The 25508-nt window shown below is 39.0% G+C and overlaps 1 protein-coding gene and 1 pseudogene across 3 annotated transcripts; one reads left to right on the top strand and one right to left on the bottom strand.

Moving 5' to 3' along the window:
- Positions 1-2138: 2138 nt before the first annotated feature.
- On the bottom strand, positions 2139-2472 carry LOC127038314 (40S ribosomal protein S29-like; annotated as a pseudogene).
- Positions 2473-7323: 4851 nt separating this feature from the next.
- On the top strand, positions 7324-25191 carry ANP32E (acidic nuclear phosphoprotein 32 family member E). Of its 3 annotated transcripts, none has more exons than XM_050931020.1 (7): positions 7324-7565; positions 11460-11609; positions 13062-13184; positions 14500-14665; positions 16122-16276; positions 19121-19172; positions 21982-25191. In XM_050931020.1, exons 1-7 carry the CDS (start codon positions 7512-7514, stop codon positions 22047-22049), a joined length of 768 nt encoding a protein of 255 aa, XP_050786977.1. In that variant the 5' UTR covers positions 7324-7511; the 3' UTR covers positions 22050-25191. The 3 variants fall into 3 exon arrangements, with proteins under 3 accessions (XP_050786977.1, XP_050786976.1, XP_050786975.1); XM_050931019.1 differs by having other exon boundaries at positions 7326-7565; positions 16119-16276; positions 21985-25191; XM_050931018.1 differs by having other exon boundaries at positions 7328-7565; positions 16119-16276.
- The last annotated feature ends 317 nt before the right edge of the window (positions 25192-25508 follow it).

The raw sequence follows: 25508 nt of genomic DNA on the forward strand, positions 1-25508 counted from the left end.
GTGTTCCCTCCATTACTCTAACACTAGCTTTCACTCTGTCTCATCATATAATCTCAAAGCTGTCGGTGTAGGATTCTTCACATCCACATTCTCCTGTGATTTCTTTGTATCTTCACTTTGCTACTTCATTTCAAATCTTATCTGACATCATCTCTTTTTTCTCTTGCCTCCTTTTCTCTAATATCTCATCTGTTGCCCAGTTCTTTTGGAAAAGGTACAAAGATGCTTACACAAGGTGGAAAGGAACATCCTAAAAATACATGATTTCTCTATACATATCCCCGCTACTGTCAACTTTTTCTATGGTTTTGCTCCCCTCCACACCACACAGCGTGTGGAGGAACACAGGTCTTTAAACTGTATTATATTGCTGCTAGATGCTTGGTTATGTACATATCTGTATTAATTTCACTAAGGCTTAGAAGTGTAATTTGTTGTGTTCAAATATCTGGCACATAGTGTAATGTTAACAAGTTTTACTTTTGAAAATTACCTCACAGGGTCTTAGCTGTTTATGTATCAGCAAACAAAAAGGAAGAAATATACATTGATAAGAAAACTTAGTATTATCACCACACTATTAGTAAATAAAAGTTTGAATGACCTAACACATCTATTTACAAAGTTGTCCAATCAAAAACTATTCAATGATTTATGCTGCTAATACAGTACCTTCTGACTAGCATAAAAGATCCAGTAGTTTTCTAGAAGTACAGCCAGGTTTAAAGCTCTTCTTGGATCTTGCAACACACACACACACACACTGCACTACAGCTCTCTTGCACCACCTCCTGCTGCCGTCTGCCACCATCAAAGGCAGGCACCAACGCCTGCAGTTGGACAGTTAACAAGATCTGCTAATGCTTAGGCCAAATGGCCTCTTGTGTTGCATCCTGTCTGTGATACTTTATCCTCAGCCAATATTTAATGCTACAAGTCCAGTCCATAAAGCTTCTATTAGGAGGAAAAAGAAAGAACAAACTTTTCTGCTGTGGGATCTTTGGTCTAATGCATTACATTCACAATTTACTAAATGTATTGAATTCAACAGAGGTGATTTTTTGATGTTTTAAAACCTTAGACTATTGCTTTCAAAAGACGAACTTTTTTAAATGTGGAATTATATGGCTGCACATTCCTGGAATGAGAAAAAAAAAAGTTGTCTGGACTCCTTTCTCAAAAAACATTGTCTAAAAATTCTTCTTTGTTCAGTGCTGTATCAGAAGCCAGTTGGTAAAGCCAGCGTCTGCACTGAATCTGGCTATCGTTCCATGTTTAACAATTCTGGTTCCTAGCAGGGTTGTTTATACATGTTTACACCTTTTTGTTGCTCAGTTTATGCAATAAAGAATCCCAAACATACCCTATTTTACTGTTCCCCACACTGTTAACTATCTAGCTACTGCAACTTGGTTCTAAAACCAGGACTGACAAAACCTTCAATTTATAATCAGCTTTTATTTCTAAAGAGGATTTTCCTATTTCTGTTTTTGAAGACTTTCGTAACTGTTTTCATGAAAGAAGGAAGCTTTTACCAAAGGCCGCTGTCTACCCTGTTTTCTAAACTCAAGCCATATCTGCACTACTGATGCTACAGTGGCACAGCTATTGCTGCAGCACCATAGTGTAGATGTTTCTGGCACGGATGGAAGGAGCTTTTCCATCAGTGTACTCTACCTTTCCAAGTGGGGGTACCTAGGTTGACTGAAGAATCCTTGTCAACCTACCTACATCTACGCCGAAAGGTTACATCAACCTAGCTACAGTGCTTATGGCGTGAATTTTTCAATATAGAATAGGTCTGTGCTCTCAGTTTCTCAGTGAATAAGGGCAATGTTTTCAAAAGTACATAAGTGATTTAGGCTATGTACACACTACATCTTAAATGGGCATAAATTATATCGCTCGGGGTGTGAATAAGCCATGTGATGTAAGTCATACTGACCTAAGCGATGGTGTGGACAGCGCTATGTTGTCAGGAACTTTCCTGACGACATAGCTACCACCGCTCATGGGGGCTGGAAGAATTAAGTCGATGGGAGAGCTCTTTCCCATTCATTTAGACTCTAAACTTTAGAGAGTCTGTACTAGCAATACTACAGCGAAGCAGCTGCATTGGTGCAGCTGTGCTGTTTTTTGTTTTTTTTGACTGTTAAGCCATTTTATTTTATACACAAAATAGCATAGCAAAGACTTTGTAAATTTAGTATTCCCAGTTATCCAAATTAGGCAGAGAATTATGTCCAGAAGTCTCCTTGTGACGTCTCATCTTCTTGAGAAGTGTTTAGTCCAACTTGATGAAGCCGATGTCCTTGGCGTACTGGCGGAAGCACTGCCAGCACATGTTCAGCCCGTACTTGTGGATCAGGCCGTGGCGGTTCGAGCACATGCGACATGAGCGGGAGCCCTAGCCGAACTTCCTGGGGTGGCTCTAGGAGAGCTACTGGTGACCCATCCTGCCCGCTGCTCGCACTGCGCCTGTTGTAAGATCTGTAGTGTAGGTTTTAGGAGTCTAGGTTCCTTTTTCAGAAGTGAGCACTTAGGAGCCTGCTATGTCCCACTGAAACTCAGAGTGGGTGGGAGCATTAGACTTTGGTCTCTACTTCAAAGGCTAGTATAAAGAGAAGTGACTCTGCATAACCTGCTGCACCATGGGGTTGCAGAGGTGTGAAGTGGCAACAAGATGTTCCCATATGAATCAGAAAACCCCATGGAGATGCATATAACCTGCCACAATAGCTCTTAGAGGTGTGAACTGACCTATTCATTCCAATGGGTGATTTCCTCTCCTCTAACTCAAAATCTACCCCAGCCCCTGTGGTGGAATACTAAACTAAGGAACCTCTTGACCAAACTACTGCAGATTTCCACCAAGAGATATACATACTCCTGCTCCTTTTGTGACATAACAGTTTTTAAGATAACCTCCCTTTGATTATTAAAATAATCTGATATTATAACTGATACCTAATAAACTCCTTTACCAAGTGCTTCAATTTGCACCCCTCTCTCTACTTGTGGATCTAAAGCAGCACAATAATACTATGGTGGGGTGGTAGTGCCACAGTTACGGTTGCAGCTGGATTTCCATTTGAAATGAAGTGAAAAAAAGATCTACAAATATTTTGTTTTTTGGTTTAGTGTTTCATTTTTAGATTTTATTGCTGTTTATGTACTACTTATTTTTCTACAGCAGTTTTTGGAAGAAAAATACAACTTGAAGTTTACTATGAGTGTTTTAAAAAGGGCCATGAGACAAAAATGTTCTAAATCTTACAATACATCCAGGGTCCTTTTTCACAGAAACTACTGCACTCACAGTTGAAATTGACAGGTATGCACCTTTGGTTTGTGTTGACTGGATGAACTGTTGTACAAAATTGAAATTTGTTTTCAGTTTATTTTCATGTTATTGTTTTGACTGACACAACAGTATCCTGGTACCATATTAGTCAATGTTGACTTTATGCCAGACCTTAAAACAGAGCTCTCTATTTGGGTGCATTTTCTGATGCTCAGCAACCTCTTTGATCATGCTGGCAACAATGAGAATCACAGCGACTTGATTTTCTTTTATAAAGGCAGTCCCATTGTTCAGGAAATGGGTGAGGAGAATGATGCTGCTGCTTACTAGAAAAAAAGAACAGGAGTACTTGTGGCACCTTAGAGACTAACAAATTTATTTCAGCATAAGCAATGGCTGCTACTCTGAAACCTGCTTACTAGAGTCTTTCATTTTTCTTCTATGGAATTAAATTTATTTTCTTTTACAATTCTTCTGCAGTAAAGTCTGAATACGCACGTGGATTTTAGAGAAATGTACAATATTGGCTCTTCAGCCAGAAGCTTTGCTCGCAAGGCAAAACTTCGAGAAGGGACCTCTGCAAAAGGCAGACAGACAGCAACAAATATGCGTTCTCAGACAGCTGCCACAGGTAGGACTTGAATGTACAGTATAAGAATGTTGGGCAAATCGAATGGTCACAGCACACCAACACATTGCCATTTAAGGCTGCCTGCAAACATTGTGGTTTGCCAGAGCCTCAGCCCTGCCCCATGAGAACAAATGAGAGACTTGAGAGGGGTTCTAAAATGAAGTGAGCAATTACACAGGAAGTAAGTTGTGTTACAAATTGTTGTAATAAACCAAAAAACAGTGTCTCTGTTACATCCATGGTTGTTAGTGTCCAGCAGTTAAATTCCCAAGTTCATCTTTTGAAGTTGTTATTCAGGTTTCCACTGAGGATTGAGAGGTCACATGTGGAATGATAGCTTTGTGAAAAGTGTTTGCCCACAGGTGATGAGGTGTTTTTGTCTAATTTTTCTGTATGAGGTCATTTGAGAGCACAGTGATTGTCTGCTTTCACCTGCACAGTTGTTGTTGGGGCGTTTGATGCACTGTTGTGATAAGCATGTATGGAACCAGCAGTGTATGGAACCCCTGGGTCTTGAAAAGTGTGTTGTGGGGAACATTGATCATCGTAGCACCTGTTGCTTCTGGTAGGGTCTAGTGCCATTTTGAGTTGGTAAGTCCTGGTCTTTGGGGAGCTTGCTTGGCAAGGCTGGGGGATGTTTGAAGGCCAGACTTCTTTCAAGAAAGATTTCGTTCAGGATGTGGTCTCCATCAGGTATGGGTTGTAATTGTTTTATGAAACTCTTTATGGGTTCCAGTTCTCAGATTTGTTACCTTGGGTAGAGCCACATTGTAGATCCAATATTACCTTGAATATTAAAAATACTGCTTCCCAAAGGAGCAGAGGAATGCAGACTATAGCTGAAATCAATCCTGAATGGATGATATCAGTTTATGGCTGATCACAGCCAGTTTCAGTTCCACAGGTGTGCAAAAAAATTGTATTAGTAAGATGTAAAATGTTGATGTCATGTAACTTTTGGTAGGGTCTTTATCTAGGGATGCTCAAACTTCCTCAAATTTGGTTCACTAACCCTACCTCAGATCTCCATAAGGTACAGCAATTTTCAAACCATCCAAGTTTAAGCATGTGGATTTTAGAGGATTTAAAAATAATGATGGTTAAACAGTAAGCTAGTCTCAACCTTAACTATACTTATGCTACCTCCCTACTACACTATAGAAAACAAGAAATATCTTAACAGTTTGCTCCTAAAACAAAAATGAGACACCACTATTTTTGTTGCATTAGCAAATGAATATTTATTCTCTCGAGAGTGATAAAAAAGAGTGCTTTCTAATCCAAATGTGTTGCAGAGTGACAGAATATTCAGTATTTTTTGCCATTGCATTTTTTAACCCCTGCCAGAGGCACCCTTCTGTAGTTTCATATTAAAAGCACATTGTATATGAAACAAGAAATATTTTCCCACCGACTTTCTACAAGGTCTGACGTAACTGCTGACATTTCCATTTTTCTGTACTGACATAGAATTCTTGAAATGTCCCAGTCTATTCAAGTCTAAATCATTACTTGTAAGGCTACTGGAATCAATAAAGAAATATTTACACTATCTGTTAGGGCTAAATCCTGCAACACGCTGTGCACTGTTAGCAGGATCTATCAAAACCCTTAAGTATATGCTTAAAGTTGAATATGCAAGTAATCCCACTGAAGTCAATGACTTGTGAGCATAGTTATTCGCATGCTTCAGTGTTCCACTGGATTGTACTAGAGCACCGCAATTTACAGGATTGAAGCCTTAAAAAAAGAGGACTAGAAAATGTCAATGTTTAAAATGGTAGAAAATGTTAGCCACATTCAAAGTTTCATGTATATTTTTACCCTAAAAAGGAAAGCATCATTCTCATTTAAGCAGCAAAGAATCCTGTGGCACCTTATAGACTAACAGACGTTTTGGAGCATGAGCTTTCGTGGGTGAATACCCACTTCCTCAGTTGCATGTCATGTTCCTCATGCAACTGAGGAAGTGGGTATTCACCCACGAAAGCTCATGCTCCAAAACGTCTGTTAGTCTATAAGGTGCCACAGGATTCTTTGCTGCTTTTACAGATCCAGACTAACACGGCTACCCTCTGATACTTGATTCTCATTTAAGTACTTTAGCAAAAGCAGCTGAATATAAGGCTTGTTTATAGATCTATTTCCCCCATGCCACAGCATGCATCGTTTTAGTCACCTACACATGATTGTGTTCTAAGGTGGTGTTCTGTGTAGTAGTTAGAGCAGGGAGGCTAGCCATTAAGGCTCATGGATTCTGTTCCCAGTCCTACCACTGACTTACATGAGCTCAGAGAAAGTTGACGCATTTGTCCCTTTGTTTACCTATCTGTAAAAGGTGTCTAATAATACCTTTCTCCTAGATATGTTAATCTTTTTAAATGATGCTTTGGGGTCCTTATGTTGCCCGTATGCAAGGCTGTCACAGATGTCGGGACGTTGCAGGTCCGCTGTCCATAGGAGATATCAGTGATGTGGATTCTGGGCATATTCTTATAGCAAATTGTTTATTTTACACTATATACAGTCCTTGAACAGAGATGATCAAAACCATATAGGCAATCCCCTCTTTCAGGAATTTCAGCCCAAACAGTTAATACCCATTTCCTAGAAAGCAATTCTGACTCAAAAATTAACTCTAGTTAGCGAGATTTAGGCAAAGAGCAAACTCTCTTGTTGCTTGCCGCAGCTCTCCCAAAGGAATATTATCACAAAACGTTGGCCCCTTCCAGGAGAGGTGTGGGGCCAGGATAGGCAGGGAGCCTGCCTTAGTGGTAAGCGCTGCCCAGTGGGAGGCCACACCCCAACCCTGAGCGCCCTGCCAGAGCCAGCACCCCAAACCAGCCCTGAGCCCTTCACAGAGCCAGCACCCCTAACCCCCTCCTGCACCGCAAGCCCCAGCCCTGACTGCCCTCCCAGAGCCAGCACACCCATCCCCTGCTGCACTCCAACACTGCCATAGCCCTGACCCTAGATTTGAGGAACACAAAATAAGTGCTAAATGGTCTCAATGTAGTCAATGGAGTTTCATTTGTCCACGGGCCTGCGCTAGCACAGATATTTATTTAATGCAGTTTTGCCTTGCAAGTTGCGCGCATACCTGTACCACAACTATACACAAGGCACCCCTTACGTCAGCTATCTACCCACGCGAGCACCATCAGGACCCTGCCATGCGGCGGAAACCACATGAAGCACCCGCGCGCCAAGCGCACAAAGGCACGAAAAGCGCTGCGCCGGGCGGGGCTGGGCTCGAAAGAGGCCCACTTTGACAGACGTCCGGAGGAGCCAATCCCCTCTCCCCGAAGTGAAGCCCTTCTGGGCCAATGGGTGGCAGGGAGGCAACACTACCGCGAAGGCGGGGCGTCCGGGAGGGGGCCCTGTGCGCCGTGTCATGGAGGCTCAGTGCGCGAGCGGCCATTGAGCAGGCAGGAGCTGCGTGTCTGTACCAGGGGAGGGGGTGGGGCGGCTGCTGGAGGAGTTCGAGCCCCAACTCTTGCCTCCATTTGCAACAGCGGCGTCGGCCCGGCGGCGCGTCCCTCCCTCGCGGCGCGGGGGCCTCAGGGAGGGGGGGAGATGGAGATGAAGAAGCGCATCACGCTGGAGTTGAGGAATCGGGCCCCGGAGAAGGTGAGGGGACGTGACGCCCCCCGGCTCCCCACTGCTGAACAGCTGATACATCGCCTGGGGGCGCCGCCACGTGGGGCCGGGCGCCTCCGCGCTGCGAGGCCGCCGCGTTTCCTTGCCCCCGCTTCCCTCCGCCTCGAGCTTCGAAAGGTTCCTGGGGAGGCGGCTTGTGCACCCGCGTAACCCCTGGCTGTTCCGCAGACCGCCGCGGTGTGTCTCCGCAGCCCTCTCCGCCTGCCCCTCACTCCCACCCCGTGGCCGGGCGTCCAGCCCCGGCAAAGCGAGCGCGGCGCTGGACAAGTGGGGCAGCCCGTCCTGGGCGATTGGCACGGTCTGAGGGTCCTCGGGGTGTCCCGAGGGCAGAAATTACCACCCCTCCCTGCGGCAGCCCCGTCTCGGAGCTGCGGGTCGGGGTCGCCCACGTTTGGAGGACTCCCTTCTTAGCTTTTTGCAGGCTAGTGCTCGATTGAAATGAAGGGTGTTTCCCTGCTTGGTGTCAATGCTGGATTCAGAGAGCGAACTTCTTTCTCCTTTCCCCGCCTTCTCTGCTAACTTAACTCTTGTGCACGGGAAAATGTGGGTCACCCATCATGCTTCAGTATCTGTAGGTTGGGGGGAGGGTTTTTACGACCCTTCAGGCTAGAGCTGCTTTTGGGGGCTGATGAACACATTGGAATCCGTAACTTTTATGATCCCTCTTCTGGTTGCCATCGCTGCCGTGATTTGCCTTATTTATTTTTAACTTCTACTACGTGGATATTGTAAACAGGTCAGAGTTGCACCGAATCCATTTTAGAACTATCTGGGTACATGAGTGATTTCCTGCAGCCCTTTCCCAGTAATCTGCAAGAGGCAGGCAATTTTTATAAAACCTTTGTGCAAAATGCTTTCCCCCCCTTCCTTCTCTTCTGACATTTGGAGCTGTTTATTTCGAACTGCATCGTTTTTATTCTCTTCTTTCTTCTTCCCACCCCCTTCCTTCCCTGAGTTTTCAGCTCTGCCCAGTGAGCGCATGATGGGGTAATGGCACCCTCCTCTCTTTTCCTTGAAATCATACTGCTTATAACCGGCCTTCCTAATGGCTAAAGGCAGATAAGGCGATTGCTGTTAGGTCCTGCTCAGTCATCAGAGACCAGATAGGCTTCTCCTTTGTACCTCCACCCACCGAGCAATAAGGTTCGGTTTTGCGAGGTCACATACAACAGGGTTCTCTTCTCTATGCCCGCCATGTAGCTAGAGTCAGGTAGCTCCTCTAAGTAACTCTGTGATGGGAGTGGACTGGAGGTGTAGAGTGCTGCAGAGAACGCCAGCCCCTCCGCTCTAACAACTTCAAAACAAAAGTCCAGTGGAAATGGAACCTGCTTATAGTGAAACTTTTTGTTGTTTTTATAGCGAAGTAGGATGAAAGTCCTGAAGTGCATTGCAATGTGCAGATTGCATGTCAAATATTTTTCCTAACGTTTTATTTCCTCTTCAGGCAGATAAAAGCAATTCTGATCATACTTAACCTCTTAAATGGTGGAGCCCAGGGTGTAAGTTTACATTGTAAGATTCAATTATATATAGATTGCCTGGAACTTCAAACAAATGTATTTAACAGAAGTTTAAGGCAGTCATTTTCAGGTGATCATACTCATTTATATATAAAAAGAACAGGAGTACTTGTGGCACCTTAGAGACTAACACATTTCTTTGAGCATAAGCTTTCATTGGATGCACAGAATGGAACCTATAAGAGAGCGCGCACACACACACACACACACACACACACACACACACACACACACACACACACACACACACACACACACACACACACACACACACACACACACACACACACACACACACACACACACACACACACACACACACACACACACACACACACACACACACACACCCCTCTCTCTCTCTGTCTAATTAAGATGACCTGTTACCAGCAGGGGAAAAAAAACTTTTTTCTTGTTTTACACTACTTGAACCTATTTTCTTACAATACCTACCCTTACACCTCTTGTCAACTGTCTGTAATTGACCATCTTGATTATCATTACAAAAGTTTTTTTCCTGCTGATAACAGGTCATCTTAATTAATTAGCGTCTTAGAGCTGGTATGGCATCTTCTCTGCATGCGTATATATACTCTTATATGTTCCATTCTGTGCATCCAATGAAGTGGGCTGCAGCCCACGAAAGCTTATGCGCAAATACAATTGTTAGTCTCTAAGGTGCCACAAGTACTCTTCTTCTTTTTGCGGATACATTTATATATATTTTGTTCTGCATTGGGAAGGATTTTGGGTGCACGATACTTTTTTTGGGGGATAAGGTACAGTTAATCTCCTGTAGTAATTTCATTGACTGCTGTGTGATCAACTTGCAGTCTTCAGTTCCCTGCTATTGACCTCAGCCAACAAATGATTTGTGGCTCCAGTAGATGTTTTTGCATTTAGGTCAGTAAGAATGCTATTGACCAGTATGTCTAGGTGCCCCAAGAGTAAAGTCCAGTTAGGTTGATATCAGAAAGTGTTGTTACTTAGTGCCACGCTGAGAGAGTGACCTGATTTACTGTGCATGTAGAAGTGCATAAAAACCATTAGTTAAATAAATAATACATATTTTGATAATTTCTGGGCCAGATGTTTTTAAAAGCCTAAATATGCATTTAGATTAGCATAAACATTTGACTGGAGTAGCCCCAACAGAATAGTTCCAGTGTTTTTAGAAGACTTGTTAGTTTTTGTTTTTAAAGAAAAAACCTCTACACATTTTATTTAAAACAGTGTTGAGGCTTTAGCTCAAAACTGACAAAAGAAAGACCAAAGCCAAGATACCACTTGTACTTTCCCCTCTCTCTGTAGTGATGTGAAATAAGGCTCTAAATTTTGTACCTCCTATTTGTCTATTATCCACCAAAATGACCAATAAGTTGTCAATCAAGAAGTGTGATGTTCTTCAGAGCCACCCTCATTTCAAAGCTGATCATTACATACTAATATTGGGCTAGATCCTTCCCCCTGCCCCCAGCTAGGACACTTAAAATGTCAGAGTTTTGTGGGAAAATGTAGTGCCCATGCCTCTTATAACCCACAAGAGGAGTATACAAACCAGTAAATGTATAAAGAAGGTTAATTAGGCAATCTTATTTACCCTTTCTCATAATATAACTCTATTTCACAGAATGTCTAACACATTTAAAACACATAGAAGGAAATACTTTAATGCACGATTAACCCGTGGAACTCACTGCCACAAGATATTGAGGTGAAGAGCTTTAGTAGGATTTGCAAAAGGATTAGGTTCGTTTATGGGTAATAATTCTACCAATTTAACTGGATATTCTCAACAAAATTTGGGGATATTAAACATTCATGCTTCTGGATATAAGCTAACCACTTAAGTGATGGAATTTCCTTTATTGGCATATTATTCCTTAATTGTCCAGTGTGCATGGGGTTCCTTGCACCTTCCTCTGGTGCATCTGGTACTGTCCTTTATCTGAACAGGATACTTTATTTGATGGACCATTGATCTGATCTGGTTTGGCAACTCCTATGTTTCTATCCATATAAAGGCCTACGTGCATCATTGTAGTTGTGTTATCTGAAGCCATATATTTGACCATTTACATACTAAAATTTGCCTCTTACATATATTCCTTTTAATGACCATGCTTCAAACTTGACTGCTGCAAGTATACACTATGTACTTTTTTAGTAGGTTGGCAATGTTAATTGTGGTGACTGTAGGCCTCTGATAACTTGTTTTTGCCTAAGTGAAAAATAAAACATGTTGTCTTAATTGGTTAACTCTTCAAGCTGTTGGTTTAGATAAAGTTCAGCGTTCTTAATGGTCTTCATTAACCTGAAGAGTGACTTTATATTCTGTTTGAAGGTGACAGAGTTGGTGCTTGATAACTGTCGATCCAGCAATGGTGAAATTGAAGGCCTGAATGAGTCATTTAAAGAGCTAGAGTTTCTCAGTATGGCCAATGTAGAACTGACATCACTGGCCAGACTTCCCACCTTAAGTAAGCTCCGAAAGGTATGTATCTCTAAGGCTTTAAAGGCCACCGAACTCCTTGTTGTTTTTTGTGGATACAGACTAACACGGCTATGCCTCTGATACTTGGTATCTCTGGACTGTCTGTTCTCTTGTGCCAAATGTATACACTTCTTTATGTGTAAATCTTTGGTTAACACAGCTTCTTGTACCCTTTCAGTAGTCACAGTCACATTTGCATCATATTGAAATGTCTTACTAAAATGTTTTTGCAGGACTGTGAAATTATACCAATCTAAACTTTTACAGATTTAAAATTGGTGTGGGTATTTTTAAATTATGTTCAAATTATTCTTGTCCAAGAACTCTTGGAACAATAAGTGGCTTATCTATTCAACACTAGAAATTAGGTTCTGGTATATCCTTCTGATGATAGCATTTTCATTGATGCTGTGGCTTTTAATTATTTATTAATAAAATACACCCATAATATTCATAAAAGGTCATTAATGTATGTACTTAGGCATGTGCATCACTAATTTAAAAACGAGATCTGAGATCCTGAACCTAATTGCTTCGAATTAGAAATTATCCTTTGTAATTTCTGTAAACTTCAGAGTAGTCTTTCAAACAGAGATTGACAATTCAAGTACTGATTAACACATGTAACTTGCACCAATTAATGCCTGACGCAGTGATCAAAAGTACAATATTACTTTCTACTTTTACGGCTAGGTTAAAGATATTTCATGCAATTGAATAGAAAGAGAGGTGGGGCTGGGAATGAAATATAGTAGGTGAAAACGCAGCTCCAGAAGATGAAACATCAGTTCCATTGGAGTAACTGAGAGTTTCACATATGACTAATGGAACCAGGATTTTGCCCATTATGTTTAAATAAAACCTGTACAAGGATCTAATGTCAGGTTTCACTTCCTGCTAAAAATGTAAGGTCCCAACCCTGAAAAAATTTAAGCATATAATTAACTGCTAAGTGTGAATAGTCCAGTTGTAGTCAATGGGACCACAAAGGCTTAAAGTGAAGGATGAGGACCCAAGTATGAAACTGTTAAATGAATTATCTGGACCAGGCACATAGTAAAGTGCTGTGGAAATATGTACACAACAATATAGGTTCCTTTGTTTTTAAGCAAACATTTTATGTATGAAGTCGGAGGGTTTTATGGGTTATACAGGAAGTCAAGTGATCTTGTGATGTATTTATTATTCATGGAATATCCTGGTTGGAAGGGACCTCAGGAGGTCATCTAGTCCAATCCCCTGCTCAAAGGAGGACCAATCCCCAGACAGATTTTTGCCCCAGATCCCTAAATGGCCCCCTCAAAGATTGAACTCACAACCCTAGGTTTAGCAGGCCAATACTCAAACCACTGAGCTATCCCTCCCCTCTATATTGCTGTAATAAAATACAAGCTCTTAATTTCGACAGCAGTGAAACAAACCATCTAATTATCCAATTTTTGTGTATGATAGTTGGAATTGAGTGACAACATCATTTCAGGAGGCCTGGAAGTCCTGGCAGAAAAGTGTCCGAATCTCACATACCTAAATCTAAGTGGCAACAAAATCAAAGATCTTAGCACTGTGGAAGCCCTTGTAAGTATAAATTAGTTTTTTTTTAAAAGAATTGTAAGGCATTGTTAAATCTCCTTTTTTTACCTTTGATGCTTTTAAAAAAAAAAAAACTTAGAGATCATAATATTGAACACAGTAGTATTGGTTATAAGTGGCTGACAATAGGAATGCCTTACAAGTACAATGGATAAATGCAATAAATGGAGTTTAAGCTAGTGTTACATAGGAGATCAGTAAAATACAAAACAATGATAAACTGGGTGGTTTACCTGCCTGTGTAAAGATTCAACAAAACTGAGAGGTATCCAGAGAGCAAAATTATTGTTTACTTTTTCCAGGTTTTTTGCCAGTTCAAGTAACACTTGAGTGTTTTCTTTCTAAATTTGTCAGTATCTCAATCAGTCATGTATTGAATAACTCTGCTGTAATAAATTAATCATCCCATAGTTCAATCAAGACAGCATTTGAAAAGCTATCCTGTGTTAGCAGGATCATAGACCAGATCAGAGGTTGTCAAACTGTGGTCTATAGTCTGTGTAATGCTGGCTATCTATATATTGCTGATCCTCCTTGGCTTTCAGTTGCAAAAATACACTGAAAGAAACTAAAAATACAATAATTACTTGCCTAATAACTTTTCTGTGTAAGCAATTATAGTTGCCAGAAGAATGTTAAGTGACTGAGAGTGGGAGGTGTCCATGAAACTATCTTTTTGAAGAGGTGTTCTGCAGTATGGGAAGAGTTTGGGAGTCACTTGTACCAGAACTCTTTAAGCTTAAACCCCACCTTTATTTCTTCCAAGTTTTATAGGAGAAATAGGTTGATTAACTCCTAGGGATTGGTTTGTGTGAGTGAGTAGTTTTGTATTTGTGTAGAAATGAGGGATAAGCTAAGTTGAAGAAACAAATCTTGAGGTGTAAGTTCCACAGAGTAGGTCCAGTGTCTGTCTTAAGTTCTCTTTTCTGCCCTCGCAAGCCACCTCCTGAATAGTTTCACTCTTCTCATGGAAGATAGCTGTTAAGAACGCTCATGGATGCAGAGGGACAGGTGATATTTCAGTGACCTTATGGGGGGCTTCTTTTAATTATCAGAAGAGAGACTTTATACTGAACTCTGTGTAAAGTATAAAGAGCGGTATATAAGGAGTCATATAAAGGGGAGTCGTTGCAGAGAATGGAGGACCAAGGTGGTGAGTACAAAGTAAATTGTGTCGCTGAGTACTTAGCCTATTATGTGTAGGCTAAGACTTGCAACTTGACAAAGGTTCAAGGTACCAAGTACTTACTGTGTGTTGACTGGAAGAAAAGGATGAGTACTCTTAATTCTTCATTTTCAGCAAAATCTTAAAAACTTGAAGAGTCTTGACTTGTTCAATTGTGAGATCACAAACCTGGAGGATTACAGAGAAAGCGTTTTTGAGCTGCTTCACCAAATCACATACCTAGATGGATTTGATCAGGAAGATAATGAGGCACCTGACTCAGAAGAGGAGGAAGATGAAGGTAATTTTTCTAAATGTGCTATAGCTAATAACTAAAAATAACTTTACATTAACAATATCTAAAGTTGAGACTAGAGTGACTCTTGGACTTCAGTAGCACAATATCATCAGCTACATTTTTGTAGTATAGATCTGTAGCATTCATTCATTCAAATGATGCTTATGCTGAGTTATGATAGGAAGAACTGCACTCAGAACACAGTCAAGAATGTTTTGCAATTCTTCTTAGATGAGAGAGGCTTGTACTTGAGTAAAGATATGATTACGTTAAAAGTAATAAGTAAGCGAGCTAGCGGTAATCCATTTTGTTAAAGCTTTTTTGAGGAGGGTTTTCTCACTTCATATCTGATCTATGTGGAAATAATATTCAATAAGCATACTTGTATCACAGAATGGAAGTCAACAAACAGGAGGCCTGTGGCAGAGTTAGTATTGGAATCTCCTTGTCACCTCAAGCATCGGTTTTCCTTATTGCTAAAATAGGGATACCACCTTCTTCATTGCTATTGAGGGCTAATTCATTAATGTTTGTTTATAAATGATTCTGAAATTACATGGAAGGCTCTGTAGAAGTGCAGAGTTAAATCAATTTACTGTCTCCATGCTGCTATTCTGGTGGATTGTACTTCGCTTTAAATTAGATCTGTCCTCATACTTAAATCTGAGTTGTTCTTTAAGAGAATGTCACTAAAGAGAAGCTAAATGTGTCAAATGCTCTATTTTGAAAGTCTAAACAAAAGATAGATAAGTAAATGTAATAATATCTGAAAATCTCTTAATGGGCATCAACCAGAAATTTAGTAAATTTAAAGTTTAAAAAGTAGTTTCAGATACTAAATCTGTCCCTAAATTCCACCTGCCAGCTTTTGTGGTTCACACTTATATTTAAAATGTCTTCCCTGTAGCTGCATAAAATACCCTATACAAAACTGCCTATTTGAGACCCACTTTGACAGTTTCTATGTGCTGCTGCAAATGTACAAAATAAAAATGAGATCTCTTCTCTAAACTGTAGGTGTTTCCTGGAACTAATAGGAAATAAAATTCAGTTAAGAGTATTGTGTTAAGCTGGCTGTCCTTCTAAATTTTAGACCTTGATCTACAAGTGACTCTGTACTGCAGACACCGCTCCTCCCCCTTTCCGTCTGACTTCTCTGAGGATCGCGGCAGGCTTAGGGATCTGCAGGTGCAGAAGAGTCACTTGCAGGATCAAGGACCTTGCCCTATCACCTTTGGTATCTAAATGCTTGTTAAGTTATGTTTTATACATTTATAGTCTTCATATATTTTAAATAGTCTCTCTTTTCTCCAGGATGCTGTCCATTTTTTTAAAACTTCCGGAGAAGACCTCATAACCGAGTTGTCTTTGCTTTTTGGGAAGCATGTAAGATGAGCTTATGAACAAATCATCAAGTTTTAAGCAAGGATATATGGAACTATTTCCTTTTTTTCAGAAGGAGATGAGGATGATGATGAGGAGGAGGATGAAGCTGGTCCACCAGGAGAGTATGAAGAGGATGATGATGAAGATGATGGAGGTTCAGATTTGGGGGAGGGTGAAGAGGAGGAGGAGGAAGTGGGCCTTTCATATCTGATGAAAGAGGAGATTCAGGTAAATTTTTATACTTTTTCCGCTACTCAATCCAAGAAGTTTTAATTTCACAAACCCTGTTTCTGAGGTTTAGGGTTTTCATGAGGCTATATGGGTAAACAGAGGTGCATTTTGTAGAAACTGATTCTTATAAATCTAGCATTGTATGTAAAGCAACAGACCACTTTAGATTTTGCTGATAAAGTTCTTTCTCTGAAGTACACTGGACCTTGCTAGAACGTGGAATTTGGGATCCATGCACGGTACCATGTTAACGCAAGGACCATGTTAAAATGAATTGCAATTAAAGAAATTAAATCTGGGATCCATGGCCGCGACTGTGTTATATGCAAATTCGTGCTATATAGACGTGTTCTAGTGAGGGTCCAGTGTACTTAGTTGAGCATAAATGTTGCCTATCAACTAAATATCTCTGCATGTCTCTTAAGAATATGGCTTTGATTTTTCTAAATTTCCATCCCACCACCTAAAATGAAAAATGTCTATAAGCTAGAAAAATCAAGACCTTCTGTCCCGTCCCCCATGTTGAAATTGTACACTACTACCAACTAAACTTTCAGATTAGAATATTTTTTGGAGTAAGGTAGATAACCATTTTTTTTTATAGACAAAGTGAAGAAAATATCCTTGTTCTCGACTAGGTAAACTACAGTAGCAACAATAATACTCAGACAAAGTTGCATTGACTAACATTAAAATTAAATAAAGGGGGGAAAATCAAGCTTTTTGTAATTAATGCTATTTTACATGGAGTGGAATTTCTATCCCCTTGGTTCATCTGTAACTCCTCTCGGCATTCTGCAAAGCTAGTATCAAAATTACCACCTTAATTCAAGGATCTCAGAGACCTTTACAAACATTCACTAACACAAGCTTATTGAGGCTGGTAAGTTTAGATGTGTGAACTAAGTGCAGGAAGAAGTGAGGTGACCTAATCATGGCTACATGAATCAGTGTCAGCTGTAGAACACAGGAATCCTGACTCTTAGACCTTGTCTCTAAAACTAGGCACTTAACCTGTTTTTTGTATGGAGGAAGTGTATTTATTTTTGTTTCTGTATAGCAGCAGTTCTCACACTCTGAAGACCTTCTGTTCCACATTTAGATCCAAAAGTATTGTGGAATACCACCTTCATAACTTTTCAGTGTAGTTATAACAGATTCTTATTTTAATCCAGGTTGAATCTCTGTAGTTCGGCATGCTCTGTCCAGCATGATTTTATTTTGTTTTTTATGCTTTATCTATTTATTTCCTTGTGCCAATACAGGAAAACTGTGTAACAATACTAACTCTTTCTTATGAAGAGAGCTGGTAAGCCTGGGCGAGGGGCATCACAAGTGGTGTTCTGTTTGTTCGCCTTGTTGAGATAAAAATAGAGAGACCCACTCCCTACAATATTGACCTCCCGTCGTTCGGCAAATTCTCTGGTCAGGTCCCGAGGGTGCTGAACTAAAGAGGTTCAACCTGTATTATTCTTCAAACCAACCTGCATTCCGCATGTACTGCCCATGATACATACACCATAGTTTGAGAACCCCTGTTCTTTGGTGGTCTTCATTTTATTAATCCTAATGAAGTATTTATAGAACTTTCAGTGCTTTGTATAGTCTTAAGAACTCTGTAACCTTTTATCAGAGCATTGAGATTTTGAGGAGATGATTGCTGAAAGTCACTACAAGAAGGTAGAACTAAATTTGATTTGAGGAGTTGAATAAGAACCTTTTGGAAATTCCTCTGGAGAATGGAAAAACAAGGGTTTGGAAAGAGAACAGAAATTCTTTGATGTTAAAACCTTCAGTCAGTCAGTAGCTTCTCTATACAGTTGCTTTTGGGCAACAAGGAATTATAGCATGCATTAAAAAGGGCTTTAGAGGAGTTGGATACCATGGTAGCACAACAGAGCTAGATAGTGAGGATGCTTTTTATTTGCTACTGATAGTAGCCTATATTGAGCATGCAGTTCAGGAAGTCCCAGCTGGTCAGATTTTTATCATATTTTGGAAAGCATAAACAAGGGCAAGAATCAGCCAAATTATATGCCATTTAAACCAGACCTTCAAAGCTTCCGTTATAAATTCAGCAAGAGCCTGTCTTAAATTTGTTTTGTGTTTAAAGACAAAATTATAGATAAAAATTTGAAGGCATTACAGTAAAAAATTTACTAGATGGTGTGGTGTAATTAATGTGTATAACATTAGCAGTTACTGCTTTAGTAAATAAGATTCAGTTTTTCATCGAATCTTGCTGTACTGCAGAGATCTCACAACGTTGTGTGATCTTGTCTGGGGTCTGCAGTAACAAGTTGGTCCAATTTAAGCCAATTTGCCAAGTGCAAACCTGAAAGAGCAACTTGCTTCTCATTGTTTAGAAACAATTCTGACATTTACTGTATCTTTTTCTTGACATTAGTAGCAAAAAATTAGATCTGTTCCTAGTTCATCTCTTCTTGCTGCCACAGTTTCTCCATGTATTTTCACAATCCTCTATTTCTGTAATATTTTGATAAAAGCTTATTTGTTGTACTGTCTTACAAAATGACACATTAAGGAAGTTTCTGGTAGCATCACAAAGGATTTAAGTGGAAGTAATAAGAAAAAACTTAGACTAAAGGCCAAATTCTGATTTTATATATCTGTGGAACCCAGTTAAGTGCAATGTAGATAAGAATTTGGCCGCCTGTCTTCATACGGCTGTATAGTAACAAACTGAAATAAAGGAAGTAAATACAGGATGTGATCAGAGTAAATGCTTTGTTCAGTTTTCTCCAAAATATAGGCTGCTTAAACTAACCCTAGGTATACCTAAATTTTTAAAAATCTGATTAAATATTTTATATTGTGAAGGATGAAGAAGATGACGACGACTACATTGAAGAAAAAGGTGATGAGGAAGAAGGTAAATTTCACTAATTGTGAAAGTAGCATGTTTCAGAACCCTTCTGAAGTGATTCTTTCAACTTCTTTAATTTAGGAGGTTGAGACTAGCAGTCCATTAGTATAATTATGTCTGTCTAGCTGGTCTGTTTGAAGGTATGTAAACACAGGGAAAGAAGGTATCCTGATATGGGCTTATGAAAGATTTCAAAAAGTTAAGCATTTAGCATATGAATTAATGCATGGCTGCTCAGCTATCTCTTCTCCCTTAACCAGTATATCTTAACATTTAACTTTTGAATAAAAGTGAACAGAAACAATTTTCTGAGCATTTTTATAGAAATATTTTAGAGTCCTGAAGTGTATTGGGGAAAGTTGCAAAATGAAGGCGCTACAGAAATCTAACTTCCTAAGATGGGGATGTTGCATGAACTTTTGTAAACTTCATGTATCGCAGGTTTAAAAGAGGTTAATCAATAATGCATCAGAAGTGTCTGAATTCCCTGGTTAGGGCTTAAAAGCAGCACTTCTGGGACCCCAAACAAAGCCCCCCCCATCCCATCCCCATGGCATCTGCATAAAATATTTTAAGGGGGTGTCATTTAAGAAAAAACAAAACCCACTGTCCTGTTTAAGGGCTGTATACTTAAACTCATTAGATGGGGAGAAAAAATCCAACTAGTCTCTTTCAGTAGCTTCTTAAAGAGTTGAAGTGAAATCCCATACATTACTGTCTTATGTAGTTCCTGTAAATATAGACAAAGGCTTGGAAATAGATGTTTGAGGGAAAAGAGTTCTGTTAGACTTCATCTCAAGACCTAAGAACATTGAGAATATAAACAAGCAAAGTGACGAGCTGCCTGGTAACTAACAAAAATAAAGGAAATTCATCCTACTTGAAAAATATATTGGTACAAAGTGTATTGCTAGTATCAAGGAATAGTGGCATGTCATACTGTTAGAGGGAATGATCTTAAACTCTGAGAATATTGAGTTCTCTTTGCATGGTACCAATGGGATATTTTTATATACTCATGCATACAATAAGTATGAAAAGAATCAACGAGAAATTGAGTAAGCCTTACACTTAATAGGCAAAGACTACAAACAAACTGCCAATCAAATGGCAAATAGACAAAAGTGGCAAAAAAGTGCAAAAAAGGAAAACCTTGGATTGTATCCTTCCTTCCCTTTAGAGAGTCTATTTACATGTTTATAAGATGCCAGCATGTTTTTGGATACTAGATTAATAATTGTTCTGTTAGTGGCAGTAGTATAATCCTGCTACTGGGTAGTAAACATCTACATACTGTGATGGGTTGGGTGAATTACTTATGTGGTTCTGCTCATTTTCAGTAAGGATTGGCCAGATTTAGATAGATTTACAGGGTGAAAAGATTTTTTTGAGTTTTTGTGTAGCCCTTGGAAGCCAATTTCTATATTAAATGTAGACTAGTAGACAAATGTAAAAATTCCTGATTGCATTAGTAGACTTTTGTTCTACACGCTTGACTTAACTGAATACCTCTTTGGAGATTTGTAATCTGGATTTTAAAATCACTGATATTGAACTATGCAGTGTCGTAGCCATGTTGGTCCCAGGATGTTAGAGAAAGGTGAGTGAGGTAATATCTTGTATTGGATCAACTTCTGTTGGTGAGTGAGATGAACTTTCAAGCTTACACTGAGCTCTTCACGTCTGGAAAACGTACTGAGTGTCACAGCTGAATACAAGATGGAACAGATTGTTTAGTATAAGTAGTTAATGCACATTTCAAGGGACATTCAAGGTGTTAACAGTCCACTTCGTCTTATTTACTGTGACAGTAAAGCAGTCAGTGAGGATGTTTAAATGGCCCGAAAATGATTGCCTGAGAATGTTAAATCTTAAATTTTTTAAATTGCATTTCATATTTTGGCCACAAGAGTGCATAATAGGCCATTTGTATTAATTATTGCCACATTTCTTATATGAAATCGTTGAAAATTAAGAAAAGTAGGTTAGTAAAAGCAAAATCAGGTTAAATGTGTCTTCTCTCCGTTTTAAATCTCTATATAATCTGGTTTACTGAAATATATACTCATTCATTAGCCTGTTCGTTTATAAGCCAAACCCCCTCCCCCAAGATGGATAGGTAAAAATAGCAAAAATTGTATGACTCTTTCATAAGCCAACCCTATATTTCAGGGGTTGGCAAACTTTGGCTCCTGGCCCATTAGGGTAAACCACTAGCAGGCCTGGACATTTTGTTTACCTAGAGTATTCACAGGCACGGAGCCCCTCAGTTCTCATTGGCTGGGAACGGCGAACCGCGGCCACAAGGAGCTGAGGGGCTCCATACCTGCAGATGCTCCAGGTGAACAAAACAAAACAATGTATTAGATAGTCAATGGTTCCATAGCGTTTAAAATCATCAAATTTTGGTGTAGATCCATTTATAAGCCAACCCCTGCTCTTTGATGCATCACTTTTTTACCAAAAATATTCGGCTTTTGAACGAGTATATATGGTAACTTACAGTCCAGACATGAAAGGATTCAGATGACATCAGACTGAAGAATAACCTATTTCCAATATGAAATGTAGTATGTTCAGTTTGAGTGTTCAGCTTAATATGTCTCATCTGAGTTACTCAGAATAAATAAGAAACTGATTGTTTCAAAAAGATCCATCAGTAGCACAGAGATGTATAGTAATGAGTGCATATAAGGAGGAAAAAAAATAATTTTGAAATAGTCAGCTAGTTTTTATAGGTAAAAGCACAACACATGTTAACTTCTTGATGTTTAAATTGAGTGTAATCAAATATATACAAACTTCTTTTTCTCAGCAGAGGGTGTCCAAGGGGAGAAGAGGAAACGAGACCCTGAAGATGAGGGCGAGGAAGAGGATGATTAAGTCGCTATAGAAATAAATAGGACCAGACTCTTTAAGTTACAGAATACGCAATAGTGATCATGCAGATCTGTATGTCTCCATGTACCATAGATGTCCTTACAAAAGATAACATGTTTAACTTTTTATAGGAAAGGTGTGGTTTTACTATTTTTGCCCTTTTTATCATTCCAAATAAGATGTAATAGCCTGGTAGTGAACATATGTAGAAAACAACTTTCAACCCTATAATCACTGAACCCATTGTCAAGTTTTCCCCTATAATTTTATTTGGACTCCTTTTGTTTTATACAAGCTTGCAGTGTTTGTCATTACTAGTCCACAATTAAAAAAGACAGACTTTTACATGGGTTTAGTATGGTGAATTTCATTTAAGATTTTAAAGTTATATATAAACTGAAATCAAAGATGCTGTAATGTGATAAAGTCAACAGTCTATTTCAAATGAAAAGTTAGTTATAGCCAATTGAACTGACCACAGGTCCTACTTGGAATCAACTTGATTATTTTAACTTAAAAAAAAAAAAAAGTGACCTGTAAATTATTTTTTTGTGGGGGAGGGAAGGACACTTATGCCCTCTTTTACTATGTTATTACTTATGAGGGAAGGTCTGAACAGGTTTAAGGCTTAGTTTTCCCTGTTTATTCTGAATATCAACTGTGCTTGGAGGACTTGTTGGATATGTTTGAGGATGTATATTAAAAGCTCTCATGCTTTAATTGAAGTGGTGGAGATGTGGCATCCTTAACAAAGGCTTTCTTTCTCCAAAATGTTTAGTCATTGAAGTTTAAATAGTATTTCAAACAAACTAAAAAACAATCCAAAGTTTAACAGTCTAACCAAAACTCCTTTTCCCTGCTGCTTGCTCAACTTTCACTCACTTGGCTCTTAGGTTGTCATTTCATTAGTTCCCCAATTATCATAGTCTTTGAGGTGAGACAGGACCTGAATTTCTAATGTAAAAACAAGCAGGTATCCCCATCAAACACTCTTCTAAATTAAAAAAAAAAACCAAACTTTTAAAGCCTTTATAAAGCATAAAAAGGCAAAAAATGAGTGTGAGCTCAGTTCTCTCATCTTTGCAGGTCACTTTTTAAATTTTTGTATCTGGTTGCAGCTAAATCATTAAAGGCCTATTTCAACAGTAAATAGTTCTTAGTTTTCTAGCTTGGAAAGCTTCAGGAACTTGTTCTACTTCATGTAGTCAGTTGCAAGTGCAGAAGATGTGCAGGCAAGGCTTTTCTCTAGCAGTCTGTTAATTGTGACTGGCAGATATTAATAAATTCTGCCCCATGGCCTCTTTCACTTCCCATTTGAGCCAATGCGAAATAGAAGTTCAGACACACAGCACTCCTCTTTTGCAGTTGTAATTTGGATTTCAAACAAAGCATCTCAATGCAACACTAACATGCATTGTTTCAAATAGATACTCAACCAAATATCACACACAGCTTTATTCAAGAGACTCTATTTTTTTATTATGTATCTTTCTTGGCTGACAGTAACTGCGATTAAACTGTAGAAAGATACCAGGGGTATTTCCTGGACCTGTATAGTGGAGTCACCCATATAGCACAGTTAACCTGTAAATATTTAATAAGGCATTTCACACACTGGCAGGCTGTGTCTACACCATGAGTTAAGGGTGTGATTTCCAGCTTGCATACACATAGTTGTGCTAGCTCTCATTGAGCTAGCATGAGTATAAATAGTATTTAGCATGGCAGCATGACTTAGCTGTGCTGAGTATGTACCCATTGGGTTCAGGTGGGTTTGTACTCAGCACTGCTAAACCATACTGTTACTGCCCATGCTATTGTGATTCTCAGTAGTTCAGCCACACTACTAGCTTGTATAGACACAGCCTATATGTGATTACTGAATCAAGTTAAGACAAACCTCATGAGCAAAGAAGTCCACAAAGCCCAATTTCTTACTGGTTTTCTTCCTTAATAGAGCCTTAAATCATAGTTCATGTGGTTGTAAAGCATAGCCAACTTTTAAAGGCATTTGAATGGAATGTATGAGGCAGTTAGCAAAAGATTTGGAAATATATTGATTAAATGGGTTAAAATTTTAAATGGATATCTCTCTAAAGACAGTAGAAAAGTACTTGGTGAAACAGCATTTGCAACCACAATCTAAGTTCCCATGTTTGTTGTATGAATATTAAACGAATTAAAAATCTTAATTAAGTGCACACCCCTTCTTTCGTCATGGAGGCTGTGTGTTCAAAGCAGTTGCTTTGTATTCATCTTTACTATCTCAAAGTTTTTCCCCTATATGTTTGTCTTTGAATGCTAACTTTTTTAGTCTCAGCAAATGATAAAACCTTCCTATTCACAAATATGTACTTAAAAATCTCTCAATATAAAAGTTATACTAGACTGTCTTGTACCGAGGCATACATAAATACAAAGTTAGATTGAAATTAAGAGATTTTTTTATGGACATTACTAAAATTATCAGCAGTCTTGTTTCAGTTAACAAGTCTGCCTTAAATCATCCAATGTTATAAAGGTTAAACTATTTAATTATCTTTGGAGGGTTTAGTAGATCCTTCCATTAAACATGCAGGTTTACAGTTTTTAAAACTGTTCACAATGTGGTACATCAGCTGCTGGTGACAAAAGTCTGAGCCTCACATGCAGTTGTGACTTTCTAAGTAACTTTGTCTTTTCCACTGTGTTACCATTTTAAATATAGTTCCCACATTTGCCAGTCAGCTTGACACATAACCAAGATAGCACAGCTGGTTTGTTTGTTTGTTTTTTTTTTGTTTTTTTTTTTTTTGAAAGGTAACACATAGAGCCTCCAGAAAACTTTTAAAAAATTTTTGCTTGGTGGGTGGTCTTTTCATGCAAATATGTAAGGGTGGGTTTTATATTTTGTAGAGGTTTTTGTCCTATTTTAATGCTCTTTGTATGGCAGTATGTATATAGTGTGTTCAGTTCCTTATCAAACCCTTTCCTTAAAAACTTTGAAGTAATTGATTTTGTGCAACTGTGTTTTGAATAAAGCCATGACAGTGTTAAATAAAACAAAACAAAACCCTGCAGCACTCTTCTGATGACTTTTAGTTGTAACAAAATGTGTTTCTTCCCCGTGTGCTGTAAATTTTAAATTAAAGTTTTTCAAACTGAATTATTTCAAATAATTTTTTTGTTGTGTTGGATTAATTTTCTATCATATAGCTTCCATTCAGTAGTTACATTTTTTTGTTTGTATCAGAGGAATAAGCAGTATTTGTTATTTCCCAGTATTGTTCTCAGTTAATGGAAACTTGCACTGTACGTTTTTTATAACCACAACTACCTGTCCTTGTAAAGTTGTTATTGAAGTAATAGCACTTCCCTCAAGTTTTAAAATACATTGTGTTGTTCATGTCAGTTGGGTTGTCATTGGGGGGATGGAAGAGAATCAATTCTGCCTTGTATAATACAGTAATACCTAGCACAGTA

Source organism: Gopherus flavomarginatus, chromosome 20, assembly GCF_025201925.1.
Source record: "Gopherus flavomarginatus isolate rGopFla2 chromosome 20, rGopFla2.mat.asm, whole genome shotgun sequence".
Classification (NCBI taxonomy): Eukaryota; Metazoa; Chordata; order Testudines; family Testudinidae; genus Gopherus; species Gopherus flavomarginatus.

What these genes read in the sequence shown, in the direction of transcription:
- ANP32E (XM_050931018.1), top strand. Translation starts at nt 7,512, where the DNA reads ATGGAGATGAAGAAGCGCATCACGCTGGAGTTGAGGAATCGGGCCCCG. An exon ending in CCTTAAGTAAGCTCCGAAAG is followed by an intron (nt 11,610 to 13,061) that starts GTATGTATCTCT and finishes TGTGTATGATAG; the next exon opens with TTGGAATTGAGTGACAACAT. An exon ending in TTAGCACTGTGGAAGCCCTT is followed by an intron (nt 13,185 to 14,499) that starts GTAAGTATAAAT and finishes CTTCATTTTCAG; the next exon opens with CAAAATCTTAAAAACTTGAA.